We start from the raw sequence: 18,034 nt of genomic DNA on the forward strand, positions 1-18,034 counted from the left end.
ACCTATCTAGATGAGGTCTTCTTATGCTGACCAGGCTGGCCATAAACTCACTATCCTTTGGACCTCAACCTCTTGAGTACCTGGGATTATAGGGGTGCTCCACCATGCCCAGCTTCAAATCACCCTTTTAAAAGTAAACTACCACATTTTTAACTGTTTAATTTCTTTTTGAGGAAATAAATATAGAAACACTAATGCAATCTAACTATTAGTTTCTACTGCTTAAATATGCTATCCCTTAATTACTCTGTACCACAAGAACATATTAGTATAGTTTTGGATACAATGCAAAATTCTTTTTACAGTGGTCTTTACCAAATGTTTATGACAAAGCTATTACTATAAACATACTCTAGGCGACAGTGCCCCCTTGTGCCAATCAATGTGATTCTGCAATCTGTATTTGGGGTAAAAATGGGAGTTCATAACCCACTTGATTCTAATGTTTGAAATATGATATGTCAAGAGCTTTGTAATGTTGTGAACAACCAATAAAAAAAAATGATATTCATAAATTAAGGAAGAACAACCAATGATTAGTTCTAACACTAAAAGCATGGAATTCCTAAAGAAAGCCTTGATTGGCTGGGAGTGTAGTCATTGGCGGAGTATTTGCCTATGTTCAATAAATAAATAAATAAATAGATAGATAAAAGACCCTGATCTTTCTGTGTGTTGTTTTGGTTTGTTTTGTTCTGAGACAGGGTCACACTATATTGCTGGTCTGGTTTCAAACTTGGAGGCTGAAATGATCCTCCTGCCTTAAGTCAACTGAGTAGCTGGAGTTGGGTATGCACCACCATGCTTGGCTCTTTCTGTGTTTTGATTTTAACAGTTTATATTTAAAGTGGTGATCTTTAAAGACAAATGAATTGAACAATACCTAAATCTCATATAACATTTATGGCATTCAGTAGCAAATATCTTCATAACTTTTAGCACTATTACGATACAAGCTACTCAAGTGCTTATAGGCTGAGTTCAGAGATAAGTATTTTTTTCTAATCCTTAAGTTCCACCACAAAATATAAACAGCAAAACAAAAAGAGAAAATCTAATCTACTTCAGAGAAAAATAGATGACACAAAAACAGACTATGGTGACTTGCTTTAAAATAAGCATATAGTTCATCCAAGTTTTTGATATTTTCTTCTGATATCTTGGACAACAAAACTTTTCTTTTAAATTTGATATATGGCCTAATTACCTTTTATAAAGCTTCTTCAATACGTAAGTGATAACAGACCATTAAAACATAATCATCATTTTTACTATAGGTTTATACAGTGTGTACACATATATAGATTATGTAGACACATAGAAACAGTTTACTATGTACATGTGTGTACATTCATTTATTATAGACAAAAGTATTAAAGTACTAGACTTATTACATTAAGATAATAAAAAACATAACAAGTAACAAGTGAAGTAAAATATTCAACAGCACAGTATCTTCCTAATAATTGGAATGACCACAATTTCTTTTTTTCCCCTTTTTTTTGTGGTGCTGGGAATTGAACTCAGGGCCTTGTGTATACCAGGCAAGCACTCTGCCACTGAGTAACAGCCCCAGTCCACAACTCCCATTTCTACTGAGCACTGTCATTAGGAAAATTAAATGAATTATCATCAACAAAGCACTTTCTCTGATAACATCATAAAATGTTTGTTGCATAAGTGAATTAATAAACATAAGAAATTATATATAAGTTACATTCAATTATACCTACTTCCTAAGGTGGTCATGTTCTTTCAGAAATAGTTCAGTTCTTCTGTTGTTTACTCCAGATCCACTTTTATATGACCTAGAACAACATAAAGAAAACTTAAGAACATTTTTGGAAAACACTATAAAAATCAGATTAAGTGACTGACCCTAGTGAGATTAAAAGTGAACAAACTGTGCCTCTTCATTGTTTTGAATAATTAAAACTTTTTTCATTTCCCTCTAAGAATGCTATTGTAAATATAAATGCTTCTCTAAGACCTAAGAGTTTACTATGCTTTTCATTAAAATAACCCAATATTCTTAGTCAACAACAAAAAATGTTACTTTTCCTTTCTTTGTCTATAGCTTCAATTTCTCCAAGTGGATGTAAAACAATGGACTGATTAGAACATGGTATATAGATCGGAAAGCATTAAAACAGAAATTTTTCTTCAAAACAGTGTATACCGGGCTTGGAATATAGCTCATATGGTAGAGTGCTTGCCTGGCATGCACAAGGCCCTGGGTTCAATCCCCAGCACCACACAACAACAACAACAACAAAAAAAACAAAACAGTAGATATCATCATCAACTAAGCCTAAGGACCAATGAAATGAAGTATTGAGTGAAGTGCCAAATTTGGTATACTTAAAGATTTCTAACTTAGTTAAATTTTACAAAAAATGTCTTATCATTAACACTCTCATTTTTCTGTGTTCCACTAAAAATAAAGTATTGAATTTTTAAAAATTCAAGAAACTGCACAAATGTTGCTCTAAGACAAAAGAGGGTCATGCTGCTAAAACTGAGGTACTGGCTGAGAGGCAGCACTACTGCAAAAACTGCAAAAAACTACAAAAGTCTCAGGTATTTTTATTATACCTCATCTCACTAATCATATTATGCCTTGTATTATACTATTTTAAATAACGTACCTTATTCCCCTCTAGCACCTAGATTATAAACAGGGCCAAGCTGGTCTTTTCATTTCTACCATCTATTGTGGCTACACAATGTCTTACTCATAGCTGGTGCTCAGGAAACAGTTTAATGAATGGCTGCACATACTTTTATCATCATTTTTCAAAACTAAGTCATTATAGAGGGTTGCAGTCTAGTCACTCCTACAAAGTATAAAAGTGCTGTTTATACATTAAAGGCCACTCTCTACCGTGGTTCTCACTGTATTCCTCAAAATGCATATATAAGTCAACTGTATAGAAACTAAACAAAAGACCCAAGGGACAAAAATATTATGATTGTCACAGTAGTATAACAAAATAAGGGAGTTTTAGGAAAATGTTTCTTAGAGTACACATAACACATACCAATTTGTGATAAGTGTATATCATTGTTTATGAAACATAGCATAAATTTATCACAATGAGACAACGATAGGTATCATTAGATGGTCCAAAATAGAATAGTCTTCAGCTTCAATTAGATGGACACAGAACTGGACTTGATGGTCAGTCAAGTTCATTTGTGAAAAGTTATTCGAGAATACCTAAGAAAAGCAGGCTGGGGGATGTGGCTCAATAGTAGAGCTTGTGAAGCATGAGCAAGGGCCTGGGTTCAATCCCCAGTACCACAAAAAAAAAAAAAAAAAAAAAAAAAAAGTATGAAATGCTAGAATATATCATCAAGGATGAGGTGAAGAAATGGAAGAAAAGAAAAAAATCTTTAAACTTATGGACTGAGATAAGCATAAAAATGTTTGAAGTCCTTAAATAATTTAATGTAAAATGATGAGTTTGTATTAAATCTGGAGAAAAACAAATATTTCAGAATTTCAGGGAAATAAAGGTTACATTAATAGCTACCTGAATATAAAATTGTTGGGATAAGGGAGACAAGCAGGAGATAGATGTTCATCAAGGGCAACATGGAGAACTTCAGTTACGTTATTATTCTTAGGGTAGATATAAAAAGGTCAGAGAAGATCTCATGAAGATGTCATGTAAGTTAGACTTTGAATAAAGACAGGAAATTCAAGGTTGGCAGGAGACAATGGTAATAAAACTAGGGAACCAGGAGATAAGACTGGCAAAGTAATCAGGACCAGAATGTAGCAGTCTGTCTGTTCCAAAAATGTTGAAATGATAATTAGAAACCCTGAAATCTAAATCCTGACTGCAATTAACTACAGTTATATTCTAAATCTTCATAAGTACTCTACAAAATAATATAAAAGGTAACTTACTCAATATCTTTTCGTACTGATCCCATGAGATTCTCCCTTTCCCGTATTGCCATAAAGTTTGCTTTGGTTTTATGAAATTCATGTGTATAATCCTGCAATAAATCAACATCTAGTCTCAACATAAGTCATGTCATCATACTGTGAATTTCTAAACACTATTTTTCCATTCTATCTTCTAGTACCTTGTCTTATGAGGTATAATTATGAATAAAAATAAAATCCTAAGTAAAATGATTTCAAGTGGTTTAGGATAGAATTTTTGAGAGTTTTGTTTATTTATTTAAACTCAATAAACCTAGTAATAGGCTTATTTCTAAATTTCCTTTTTTCTTTTCTTTTCTTTCTTTCCTTTTTCTTTTTTTGCAGTGCTGGGGATCACACCCAGGTCCTTCATCATGCTAGACAAACACTTCACCATTGAGCTATACCCCTCAGCCCAAATCCTCTCCTTTTAATGCTCCCACTAGTGGAATTTTAATTCCAAAATAAATTAAATGAAGAACAAAAATCAAAAGAACTGCAAGGAACAAAATAATCTTTAAAACATTTTATTTTTATACTACTGTATTTTTAAAAGGCATTAAAGAATATTATTTTTTTAATTCAGAAAAGTACGTAAATAAAATGAACCATCTCCCAGAAGGCCTCTATTGACTAATCTTTTGAATATGGGGAGAATAGTAAAAGAACAGGGTTTAAAAAAAATCCTGTTCCACCATTCATAACCATTATCATCCCTTTCTTGTGTTTTCTTCCAAGAAACATGTTTCTGCATATTCAATTTTGTCTGTTATTTCTTTCTCCCCCCCCCACCCCCCAGCATAGGGGATTGAACCTGCAGGCACTCACTGTGAAGCTATGTACCCAGCCCTTTTTAATCTTTTAAAAATTTAAACATGGGTGTGGTGCTGCATACCTGTAATTCTAGGGGCTCAGGAAGCTGAGGCAGGAGGATTGCAAGTTGAAAGCCAGCCTCAGCAGAAAGGCCCTAAGCAAATCAGTGAGACCCTGTCTCTAAATAAAATACATAAAAGGGTTGGGGATATGGCTCAGTGGTTAAGCACACATGGGTTCAATGCTGATATCAAAATTAATTAATTAAATTATATTAATAAATTGAAACAGGGTCTTGCTAAGTTGCTGAGACTGGCCCTAACCTTGCACTCCCCTTGTCTTAGTCTCTCAAGTTGCTGGGATTACAGGTGTGCAACACTGTGCCTGGCTTGCATTCATATTTTGCTAAAGAAATCATACTATACATTCTGATGCACACTCTATTTTTTATAGATCATAAAATGTCAAGCAACCTTTCCATACCAGCAAATGGAAATCTACATTACTTTTTTCCTTTATTTTTACTTTCATTTCTGGTGGTGTACAAGACTGAATCCAGGGTTTCATGCATGATAAGCAGGTGTTTGGAAGATACATCCTAAATGTATCTACAACCTACATCACTCTTTTAATAGTTGCATAGAATATTAAGACTCTATCATAATTTAATAAATTCACTACTGATAAACATTCTAGTTGTTTTCATTATTTTCTATTAAAAATGCTGCAATAGGGGCTAGGAATGTACTCAGTGTGGTAGGGTACTAACCTACCTGTATGTGAGGCGCTGGGTTCAATTGTCAGCACAATATATACAAACACACACACACACACAAAAGCTGCAATAATCATTCCTGTACATATATTTTGTTGAATAGATGGGCAGACATATGATTGTAATCCCAGTTACTTGGGAGGCTGAAGCAGGAGAATGGCAAGTTCAAGTCCAGCCTGGGCAATTTATTGAGAGCCTGTCTCAAAATAAAATTAAAAGAAAAAAAAAAGCTGGGAATGAAGCTCAGTGGTAGAACACTTGCCTAGCATGTGCCAGATCCTGGGTTCAATACCTAGTACTGGGGGAAAAAAATTCTGATAGAGCTAAATTACCTACTAGAAAGACTGCATCAATTTACAGACCCACCAATGACTTATGAGTGCCTATTCTTCAACATGCTTGCCAATCATGGGTTACAAATATTTGAATATTTGTTAATCTGATAGGTGAAAAAAAAATCATTTTGATTTGCATATTTTATTTGGGAATATGACCGAACATCTTTTGGTTTCAGCCTGTGTGTGTGTGTGTGTGTGTGTGTGTGTGTGTTGCCAAGAACTGAATTCAGGCCCAAGAGCATGCTAGGCTCTATCAGTGAGCTATACCCACAATCCTCAGCCACTCATTTAAGTGAGCAAATTTATATTCGTTGACTATTTTCCTAAGTTGACATTTTTCTTCTTTTTTGGGGTGCCAGGGGTTGAACCCAGGGGTGCTTAACTACTGAGCTACATCTCCATCCCTTTTTATTTTGAGACAGGGTCTTGCTAAGTTGCTTAGGGCCTCAATGAATTGTTGAAGCTGACCTAGAACTGAGGCTGCTGTCTCAGCCTCCCCAGCTGCTGGAATTACAAGGATGTACCAGCATGCTTGACTTAAGTTGTCTTTTTCTATTTCTATTATTTCTCTTAGTATTAAGAAAATTAGTTATTTTCTACAGTTTCTGGTATTTGCCCTTACTTAGAAAACCCTCTACTGCTCCAAAATTTATTAATTTTAACCATGCTTTATTCTGAAATTTTATGGTTTCATTTTCTGTTTTACTTTCCTTTTGCATTGCTGGGGACTAAGCCCAGTGCCTTGCACATGCTTATTTTTCTACATATAATCCTTGGTCCATCTAGAATTTATTCTGGTTGTGAGGGCTGAGGTAGAAATTGAGGTAGTTATCTTCCAACCCCCAAACAGTCAATTGTTATAGTTCCATTTATTTTATAATTTCTTTGTCCTGATATAAAACACCCACTTTTATCAGAAGCTACATTTCCATGCATATATGGAACTCTATATATGAACTCTATTTTGTTCTATTAGTACATATGTTTTTTCTTCTAGAATCAAACTGTCTTAACTATTCTAACTTTTTAATAAGTTTTAGTATCTGGTAAAATTAGCTACTGCTTATCTTTATTTTTAGAAGATAAACTTTATTGAGCTTTACTTTTCTTAGTTATTCTTGTATGTATATGATTCCAAATGAACTTTTGGGTCACTATATCATGAAAAGAATGAAACAAACATGAAAAAACCCTGCTACTTCCATTGGGATGACATTCAATTTATAAGGCGATTTAGAGGGAAATTTTCCCATCCAAAAGCAAAATAATTCTTTCTTCTGCTTACATTTTCTTCTATGTCCCTCAGTATACAAGTTATACATAAAGAATTTTACAGTTTCATCATTATATATACAGGGTTTTTTGTGTGTGTTGTGTTCATTTTTTGGGGGAGGGGGAGGTGGTGGTGGTGCTGGGAATTGACTGCAGCCCCTTCCATTATATTTCTAATAGGTGACTCTATGTAGAAAAACTGCTTGGTTTTATATACTAATTTTATAGTCTACCATTTTTTTTCAAATCTACCATCTTACTGAATTAAATGTTTCTAACATTTTTCAGTTAATTTTCTTGGTTATAGAGACATATAATCTTATCCTATCACAAGAAAGAAATTTTGTCTCTTATTTTCTAATATTGATTTCAGATTTCTTTTTACTAATTGCCCACCCAAACTTCCAAAATAATATTACACATTTGTGGTGCACATAGGTATACTTGTTTTGTTTTTATCTACAGTGCTTTACCATTAACTCCAATGCTGATTTTTAATCTGAGAGTCACATTTCTGCATTAGGTGAACAATTTTTCTATTCCTATTGTTTTGTGTATGATGCTGGGGAGCAAACCCAAGGGCCTTATGCATGCTAAGCACACACTCTACCACTGAGCTACACTCTAGTTCTATTCTGGTTTTTAAAAAGGGTTTTTAAAATTAGAAATGGTAGCTGAATTTTATCAATATTTACAATGTTTGGCTGGATGTGGTGGTGAATGCCTCTAATTAATCCTAGGAATTTGGGAAAGAAACTGAATCAGGAAGACAGCAAGTTCAAGGCCAGCGTCAGAAACTTAACAAGACCTTATCTCAAAAGAAAAAATAAAAAAGGGCTGAGGATGCAGTTGAACAGTAGAGTGTCTATGGGGTCAATCCCCAGTACTGGGGGAGGGGGAAAAAAAAGCTTTCTTTCAAGTACTACATTTTTAATACCCCCATATAAGTCTTTGCATTTATTTGCTTTTATTGAATACTTCTAACATTTTCCCAACCAATACACTATTTATAGTAAATTACTCTCCCTTCCATATTATCTTGAAAGCCTGATAAAAGTGTAATCTAAATCACCATATTATTGTTGATGCATGAATATTGGCTATTTTCTGTTACAGCTAGCTGACAGGTCTTCTGGAAGTGTATGTATCAAGTGATAATCATTCAACTTCATCAGGAAAAAGCAAGATATATTAAGTATTTCCCAAATTTTACACTACTGACCAAAAAAGAAAAAAAAAAACAAAAACAATAAAAAATGAATTTCTATATAGTATATCATTTATCTTTTCAGAATAATTTTCTCTTTATTCTTTTAAAAACATATGTATCTACCCTATTAAATGATTAAAAAACAAATCAAACAAAACTCTTGTGATAATGTAAAAAATTTCAAGCTCAGTATATTACCTGTAATATGTCTCTATGTCGCTGTAACGTATGCATGAGTGCTGCATTCAAGGAGGGGACACCTGCACTATTGGTATATTCTGCCATTTTATCATTTACCCCTGTAAGCTAAAAAGAAAAAATAAATTTAAAACAAAATTTAGAAAGCACTATATGCAGTGAAAAGCAAATTATTTCTATATATATATGTATGCCCTTTTGACTGATAGCAAAACAAAACCCATTCAGCATTTTCCGCCAAGTAATTCACAGAGGCTAAAATAATACCCATTTTGGGGATGGCTGTCATCAAATTCAAGTGGCATGGGGAGGAACACATCTTAAATGAATGTATGATTTCAATAAATATGTCTGCAACAATTTAACATAGTACTATACATAACAAGTACACAATTAATTAACAGAAAGTACTTACTCTTGCCAAAAGTTGTTCAATCTCAATTGCCATTGTCTCAAACATTCTGTCTTGGCTTGATCCATTTAAAAGGGGTGTTGTGTCAGAACTAAAGAAAAGTTCAATTAAAAGAATCCATTACTCAATTCTAGTCCTTTAAAACATACCTAATAAGGTAATTATTCTTTTTTATGGATTTTTTTAGCTTTATTTTATTTATTTATTTTTATTTGGTGCTGAGGATTGAACCCAGTGCCTCACATGTACAAGGCAAATGCTCTACTACTAAGCCACAATCCCTACCCAAGGTAATTATTCTTAAAGAGGTCAAGAACAGGGCTGGAGTTGTGTAGCTCAGTGGTACAGCACTTACCTAGCACATGTGAGGCAATGGGTTTGATCCTCAGTACCACATAAAAATAAATAAATAAAATAAAGGTATTGTGTCCATCTACAACTATAAATAATAATAATAAATATTTTAAAAAGAGGTCAAGCAGGGCTGGGGCTATAGCTCAGTGGCAGAGCTCTTGCCTAGCATGTGTGAGGCATTGGGTTTGATCCTTAGCACCACATAAAAATAAATAAAATAAAAGCATTCTGTCCATCTACAACTATATAAAAAAAAAAAGAGGTCAAGCATACTCCTGAAACATTCCCTCTATTTCTTTAAAGTTATGATATTTATAGTTTTCCTATAAAGATCACATATGTCCTACAATATTAAATTCGGCATAAAAATAATAAAATATAAAATTTCCAAGCTTTAATAATCTACTCTTAATAATGGAAAGAAATTCCAAATGCTTGTTTACTGTCTCCCAAGTGGTAGAAATTAAGCTATGGCAGCATTCAATTAAAAAATTTGTTAAATATTTGCTTTTTTTTTTTTTTAGTTACAGGTGGACACAATATCTTTATTTTTATATTTTTATGTGGTGCTGAGGATCGAACCCAGTGCCTCACACATGCTAGGCCAGCACTCTACCTCTTGAGCCACAACCTCATCCCCCCAATTAAATTTTTAATTTGATTATGTGAAAGAAAACTGTAGAACTGTTGAATTTCTTATAAGAGAAGTCATTGAAATGTATTATGTATTATGCTATGAGGCTTGAGAAATAATCTTTTAAGTTTTTACCTTCCAAAATTATGGTTTCCTAGGCCTTACATTCTCTCTTCTCTTTTTTTCTTTTTTGTACTAGGGATTGAACCCAGGGGTACTTAATCACTGAGCCACATCCATAGCTCTTTTTATTTTTTATTTTGAGATAGGGTCTTGATAAGTTGCTTAGGGCCTCACGAAGTCACTAAGGCTGGCCTAGAACTTGAGATTCTCCTGCCTCAGCTTCCCAAACTGCTGGGATTACAAGGGTGTGCCCCATGCCCAGAGGTCTCTTATTTTCTTGACTCTTGCCAAGAAAAAATAAGACTGAGATTTAAATGATCCAGAATGAATAACTAGCTATTGAATAATCAGGAACTAGCTTTCAGCCTATAGAATGCCATGTCTGGCATATTTATGCACTAATCCTCTACATTTCCACTGGTAACATGCAATCATTTAATTTTATTTTGCAAAAATGTATTCAACTATCTCTTTATATCTGAATAGTCAGTCAAAATCTAACTTTAAGTGAAATATATGTTTGAAAGGCTCAAAATCTAAAATTGCATGTCCTGAAAGTTTCTTTTGCCTCTTTTTGAAAAATCACTATCTTTCATTAGGTCCCCAATTTTTACCATATGGGCAGATTAATTCAAATTGGAAATACTCTGGACACAGAAAAATGCCCAGGCATTGACTATGCTCTCCAATCTTACTGAACACTTTGTCCTACCTAACAGTGCTTGGGTATGGCAAATAAAACAGATTACATCATTATTTCAACATTCAAAAATTCCCTAAGGTACAGAAAATAGTTAATAAGCATTTTAATTTTAAGATGTTTAACTAGGTCTAAAGTTTTTATTACTTCTTGGCATATTCTAATTTATTTGCCCTAAAACATGATATCAAAATATCTAATTATTTTTTTTGGAGTTAGTACCAGGGATTGAACTCAGGGGCACTTGACCACTGAACTACATCCCAGCCTTTTTGTATTTTATTTAGAGACAGAGTCTCACTGAGTTGCCTAGCACCTTGATTTTTGCTGAGTCTGGTTTTGAACTCAAAATCCTCTAGCCTCAGCCTCTGAAGCCACTGGGATTACAGGACTTTAATTCTTTATAATGTGTCAGAGCCAAGCCAAGAGGTTTAATCTCCTAGGATGTGCTCAAGAAAAATGCTCTGTATACTATTAATACAGGTCCTCCCTTGTCAGATAAATAAAAAGGAACAATGGGCCAACAGAAAGTTAGGTTTAGGGAAGAAACTGCCTCTGGCTTATTCATATATATATATATATATATCTTTGCCTATCTCCTGGACATGGTAGATGCTCATTAAATTATTCATTGAATGAACGAATAACACCAATCTCTTGCTACTGGTTATTTCATATTCACTATTCTCAGGACTGTATTTGAGTCCAGGGAAATGGTCAAGAAAAATTCCACATTGCTGAGTTTAATTATTGTGACACATAGCATGTACATTAGATTTTGATGCTCACAACCTTAGGATTTTTATTTAAAGGGGCAGTTAGGCCAAAGTAATTCTACAAAGTTAGTTCCAATTTGTAGTAGAATTTCTTTGGGAATGTTTTGAGGATAATTTTTCCTTTAAAGGAGGTTAACAAAAGTATGATACTTAAGAAGAACAGAAAACACAGAAAAAGCATGGATATGGCAAATAAAACATATAGTATCTTTTAAAAAATTTTTTTTTAGTTGTAGATGGACATAATACCTTTATTTTATTTATTAATTTTTTAAATGTGTTGCCGAGGACTGAAACCGGTGCCTCCCATGTGCTAAGGAAGTGATCTGCCACTGAGCTACAACTCCATCCCCGAACAGTATCTTTAAACAAAGACGAGTTTTAAAATTGTACACTTGCTACTGGTTATTTCATATTCACTATTCTTAGGACTGTATTTGAGACTTAAATTCCATAAAAATGTCTTCCAACCATATAATAAATTTACTTATAAAAAAGAACATTTCTGGGGCTGGGGCTCAGGGTAGCACACATGCCTGGCATGTGTGAGGCACTGGGTTCGATTCTCAGCATTGCATATAAATAAATAAAATAAAAGTCTATCAACAACTAAAAAAAAAATTTAAAAAAAGAACATTTCTCATTCTCATTATTTGCTAAATGCAACGAAGGTCAGCCCAGAGCAATGCACTGCAATGAAGTGCATGTGACATGCTATCAACTTATTTTGAGGTCCCAGAGTCAATTGCTACCTTTGCAACCTAGGTGCCCTTACAAAAAGAAATAACACTCTTGCTACAACATTAACATGAGCCTTTAGTTGAAATGTGCATAATGTAGTAGGTGGGCTATTTTAGAGTGTAGTGGGCTCTAGAGATAGAAAGATATAGGTTCAAATTCAAGTTAGGTTTTTGTTGTATTTTTTTAACTGAAAAATATCCCACCTACCACCAATCTTTGAAAAAGGCATGAAAATAAGAGTAAATCAACAATAACTCTGCCACCAACTATTTCATTGCTAGGGTATATAGAAACATTCTACATTAAAAAAAGAAAATATTCCCAGTATTTATATAAAGCTCTTAGAACAGTACTTAAAATATGATGAACACTCTTGTCAGCTATTAAAATTATTATCGGGGGCTGGGGTTGTGGCTTCGTGGTAGAGCTCGCCTAGCACAGGTGAGGCACTGGGTTTGATCCTAAGCACTAGATAAAAATAAATGACTAAAAATAAAGGCATTATGTCTACATACAACTAAAAAATTTTTTTTTAATTATTATTAATTAGCAAAAATTAGAGCTGGGTGCAGTGGTGCACGCCTATAATCCTAGTGGCTCACGAGGCTGAGGCAGGAGGATTGAGAGTTCAACACCAGCCTCAACAATTGTGAGACGCTAAACAACTCAGTGAGACCCTGTCTCTAAATAAAATACAAAATAGGGCTGTAGATGTGGCTCAGTGGTAGAGTGCCCCTGAGTTCATTCCCCCGTACAAAAACAAAAACAACAACAACAAAAATTTAGAAACAATGTCTATCTATTGAATGTTAAACCCTGATACAGTCATTCAGTGTAGTACTACACAGAGTAAATGAAAATACCAGTTAAATGTATCCAGTTGAATCTCAAAGCTAATGTTAAACAAAAAAGTTGCAAAATAATTATTGAGGTATATTATGAATATCCTAAGAATATAAACACATGTAATAAAAATACACATATGGTAAGATATACACACATACATATGAGAATGGGATGCCATCAGGGGCTTCAGATGAATCCGTTACGGTCATTTCTTAAAATGGGAGACAGATACATATGAGTCCTTTACATCATTATTTACACCTTTCTAGGTGTCTTAGATATTTCCTAGTATTTTTGTGAAACAAGTAGATGACTTTAAGTGAGCATAAGATTCCAATAAAGAATATACTTTCCGTAAGTTCAACATAGTAATATGCTAGTTTCTCAAAAAAGTACCAAAAACAAAAATAGCTTTGATGATTAATAGTGAGGATACACTGTACTAGATTTACTACAAAAGTATAAACACCAGAAGAGCAGTATGTATAGTTTGCATTTGAGTATTTTCTCAGATCCTTTTAGCAATTAGAAAACAAAAGATACCATGTGGGCAAATTAGCCATATTTCTGTATACTGGTTGAGCTAGGAACTCCTCTTTCTTTCTCTCTTTTTTGGTGGTATTGGGGATGAAACCCAGAGCCAAGCACATGCTAGGCAAGCACTCTACTACAAGCTACATTCCCAGCCCCACAACTCTTATTTTTCATCTTGTTTGTTTTGTTTTTTTGTGGTGCCGGGGGCTGAAACCAGAGCCTAATACATGTTAGGTAAGTGCTCTGCCATTGAGCTACTTCTCCAGCCCTGGGACTCTTATTTTTGATACAGACTCATTCTTAAACTCTAGTAGTTTCCTCCTGAGACCATAACAAACTTTGCCTAAGGATCGCAAATAAATGGAAGTTTCAGGAATTATTAAAAATTGCAATAAGTCATTAAAAAATAAAATAATTGTGGTAAAGAAAATAAAACATCAATAATTTGCCAATAAGCAGGTTATAAAAGTTATATATTTTAGTTTTTTTTTTTTAATTCTCTTAAAAACATTATATAGTTTAAGGCATAAGAGACAGAATCTGGTAGTACCTATACCTGTCGCGTCTTCCATCTCGTGTGCTGCTGTGACTGTAACTCGTACATAGTTTACTGAAGGAAACTAGTTTCAGGTCAAGTTCATTTTCCAGCTGTCGAGCCTGTTTCCTGAGATCTTTAACAAAATTATAAAAGCAAGTAATTAGACACAAAGATTCTATCAGTAAGCATGAAAATCACAAGACTAATCTAAAGAAAGCAAACTATAAATAATGATCATATATTGATCTTTTCCAGTTCCTTCCCATAAAGAAAATTGTTAAGGAAACCAAAGACTTACCTAAGAAAGTAAATTAATCATTAATTTAAACTTCAGATGGGACAGAAAGGGAAGTAGCAGTGGGAGAGGCAAACATTCAGCTTTATTCCAAAGACAGCTAGATGACAAATGTTCTAAACATCCCTAACATTTCTACAGCAGTAACTAAAATTCTGTAATTCAGGGCTGGGGATGTAGCTTAACAGCAGAGTGCTTGCCTAGCATGCACGAGGCCTTGAGTTTATTTCCCAACACAGCAATAAAATAAAATAGAAGAGACTACAAATCACAAAGAAAATGAATGTTTTATGATCAGGATCACATCAATTTACTAGCTAACTTTATATGAGAAAGAAGCCATTATCATTTTTGACAGGAATTTTGCTCTTTTTATGTTCCAAAGCTTTGTCAGGCTTATGAAATTCTTTTTTTAATAGTAAAATACTTAGCAATTGAACATAAAGAAAAATATTGCAATTAATAAAAATTTTAAATTGTCTTTTCATAAACTTACTCAAAAATTTAGGAGGTGAAACTAACCATGTGCTACTAACAAGGTCAAATATGAATATGATGGGAAAAAATACAAATTTTAAAAGCAGAAGCAAGCAAACAAGCAGAGAAATTGGTATAGTAGTTCAGCATTTAAGGGGCTGAGTGTGACAAGCTACATCTGGAAATCCACACATCTATATCTGAGTACTCTTCTCATGGTGAAGTACTCTTATTCATGAAGATTAAAATAAAAGGATTGAAATATAGGAAATATGGTATAAGAATGTCTCAGTGATAAGGAATACAAAACAGTATTTCAAATACTTTGCAACCAGAAGCAGGAAGCAGAGTAAGACAGTGGAACATATTTTCCCAGAGACAAAATCCCAGTTGGAATCTTGGCTGTCACTCGTTGGCACTAAGATTTATTTGCAAGCTACTTAATCTATAAATCTTTTTAAAAACTTCTATCTTCAGGATATTTTTATGCATTAGAAAAAGCAAAAGCTTAAAGCCATGGACCACAGTATTTTGTCAATAATGAGCTGTTATCATTATTATAGCATGGTGCTTCAAAAAAGCACAGCCTGATGACTAGTATTAAAGATACCAGGAAACACTTGTACATAATTTAAAAATATTTTCTAGCTAGTACACACATTTCATATGGGCAATTCAAACTATAAGTATGCTCTTTTGTAATTTTAGTAATTGTCTTTTCTAACAGAAACATCAAGTAAAAGCACTTTGAAAATAAGTCAAGACAAGTATGTACAAACATAAAATTCATTTTCTTAGATCAACTTGCTGACGGTGACATTGCTATGGTTTCCAGAGGCTTCGATGGGTAGCAAGAGGACGCAGCTCAAAAGGGTAAGAGGGATTTGGAAAGTAGTTTCTATGTTCCAGCAAGGAAAGAGGCAGTTGAAAGAAAAAGATGAGACTTCTTCCATCTTTGCTGTTCATCATGGTCCAGGAATGAATTTTATAGGACCTCATTTGATTGGACCATATATTCAGGAATTAAATAAATGCACTTGTCAATCACAGGAAGTTTTTTTAGTTTCTTTTTCTTTTTTTTCTGGAAGAGGTACAGCGAAGTACAACTCACAGTTTCTCCCAACTTCCTCTTTAACAAAACCAATCCTAGACTCCAGGACAGAAGGTAAAGTTACTTTCTGTCTTCAAACACCCAATCCTCGAAATCTCAGCCTGAACCTGCCACCTAGACCCAACAGGAGATATTCAGCTCAAAAATCCCCGGATGGACCAGACTAAGTTCCTCCTTTTCTCTTTTCCCACTCAGTTTTCCAACAGTGACATCAACTCCAAAGCGCTCACAACTCCAGTCTCCCTTGGCTCTGGATTTTCTAGCTGAACACTCGTCTTCACTCAGAGTTTGAACCCAAAGCTCCGTGGTCCGAGCTTCACTACCCCTTGCCCATTGCTATCTGGCGACTCCGGCCCCTCTTTCTCTCCAACCCCGCTCTGTCCACTCGGCTCAACCCTAATTCCTGGTCTCGTTTACACCATCGGGTCAGGCCAGCCCCCTCCCTCAGATCATTCGGTTTCCTCGGTCCCCAGGGCTCCCACTAGGCAATTCCTCTTCTCAGCTCGGCCGCTCCTAAAGCCTGGCTCTTTCCTCTGCTGCCTCTCCCAAGATCTAGCCTCAGTCAGCCCTTCTGCCTCTAGCGGGACCCACCCGGAGGCCTCGCCCTCACCTTCCCAGTAATTGCTGGTTCCTGCCGCCATCTTTGTTGTCCAACGTCAGACGGGATAGGAAAGTAGAGGCGATGCGGGCCAGAGAGCCACCTCTGCCCATTCTTCCGCCCTGATCGCCAGGGCCGATGGGATACTCGAACATCCACCAACACTGCCACCTGGTGGGTCTATTTGTTGTCTTACAGCTTCTGAGTAGCAAGTCGAAAACTTGGGCTTTTAAGCTCCAGGAATGCAGGTCGCCTCATGCTGGGACCCGTTTTGGCGCATCACATCTATATCATCTCCCTGATTTTGATTTATCCCTTCTCTCAACAGGTGCCTACACGACTGAGAGGAGAGTCCTCCTCAGACAGAACTCCCTCACCTTCCCAGCCAGCCTCTTAGGAAGCCAGAGGTTCTTCCTCATCCTTCCTCTGCCTGTGCTCCATCGTCCAGTCTCTTCTGTGCCTTTTTCCACTGGCCACATTCCTCTATGTCTGGATAGTTGGAGTTCCAGCCTTCTTCCCTTTTGCAGCCAGCAAATCTAGAAAGTGTGTGCTGGTTCCATATGCTCTCGTTCTGACCCCTCAATCTGTTAAAATCATTGTCCAAACCCACCCTTTATAAATACAAAAATTATCACAGAACACTGGAGTTGATATTTTACCAGTTCTGGTGAAGTTGTAGTCATTTTACCTCTTTTGATGTCACTCTCATTTATAATTGTCTTTAATATTTCCTCTACCTGTGCAGTGAGAACCACGTCAGTCATTTTTGCTTCAACTGTCAAACATACAAAATCCGAAAGAAAAAACTACTCTATTTGCCCATATTGTAGTCATTTCACCCCTCCTTCCCTCTCTCCCTCCCTCCCTCCCTCCTTCCTTCCTTCCTGTTCTAAGATTCCTTCTCTTCTAAGATTTCCTTTCTGTTGCAAGAAATTCCTTCAGCCATTTTTTTAAAAGAGAAGGTCAGTGAGTATAAATGTATTCATTTTTTTTAAATGAGAATGTTGATTTCTCTTTCATATAAAATCTGAAGTTCTTTCTTTCCGTTTTTCCCACAGCATTTGAATAAAAAATGTGCCTATTTTTCTGGCCACCACATCTGATGAGAAATTGGCTATCGTTTGAATTGCTTTTGCCATCTTTTGTCTCTCCATTCTTGATTGTTCTTTTTCTTTAGTTTAAAAAACTTGAGTATCGTGTCTCCGTGTAGATTTCCTGAAGTTTTTCGGTTTGGCATTGTTCATGTTCTCGAATCTTCTGCCCAACTTAGGAAAATATCAGAAATTATTTCTTCAAAAATTTTCTGCCCCATGCTTTTTCTCCTCTTTTTTCCCTGGGATTCTGATGACACA

The 18,034-nt window shown here is 35.1% G+C and overlaps 1 protein-coding gene across 3 annotated transcripts in view; it reads right to left on the reverse strand.

The window, feature by feature from the left end:
• Positions 1-16,771, reverse strand: part of GOSR1 (golgi SNAP receptor complex member 1) — a 65,896-nt gene extending 49,125 nt beyond the window's left edge. For 2 of the 3 annotated variants that reach the window (XM_081272287.1, XM_081272285.1), the window contains exons 1-6: positions 16,695-16,771; positions 14,214-14,334; positions 8,959-9,046; positions 8,544-8,651; positions 3,917-4,008; positions 1,734-1,808 (exon numbers count right to left, since the gene is read on the reverse strand). In XM_081272287.1, coding sequence (XP_081128413.1) covers positions 1,734-1,808; positions 3,917-4,008; positions 8,544-8,651; positions 8,959-9,046; positions 14,214-14,334; positions 16,695-16,725 — 515 coding nt within the window. In that variant the 5' untranslated portion in view covers positions 16,726-16,771. The remainder of the gene's footprint in view (positions 1-1,733; positions 1,809-3,916; positions 4,009-8,543; positions 8,652-8,958; positions 9,047-14,213; positions 14,335-16,694) is intronic. The other variant, XM_081272286.1, reaches the window with a different exon arrangement.
• Between the last annotated feature and the right edge of the window lie 1,263 nt (positions 16,772-18,034).

The sequence above is a fragment of the Spermophilus citellus genome (genome assembly GCF_964194105.1).
Source record: "Spermophilus citellus genome assembly, chromosome: 17".
NCBI lineage: Eukaryota > Metazoa > Chordata > Mammalia > Rodentia > Sciuridae > Spermophilus > Spermophilus citellus.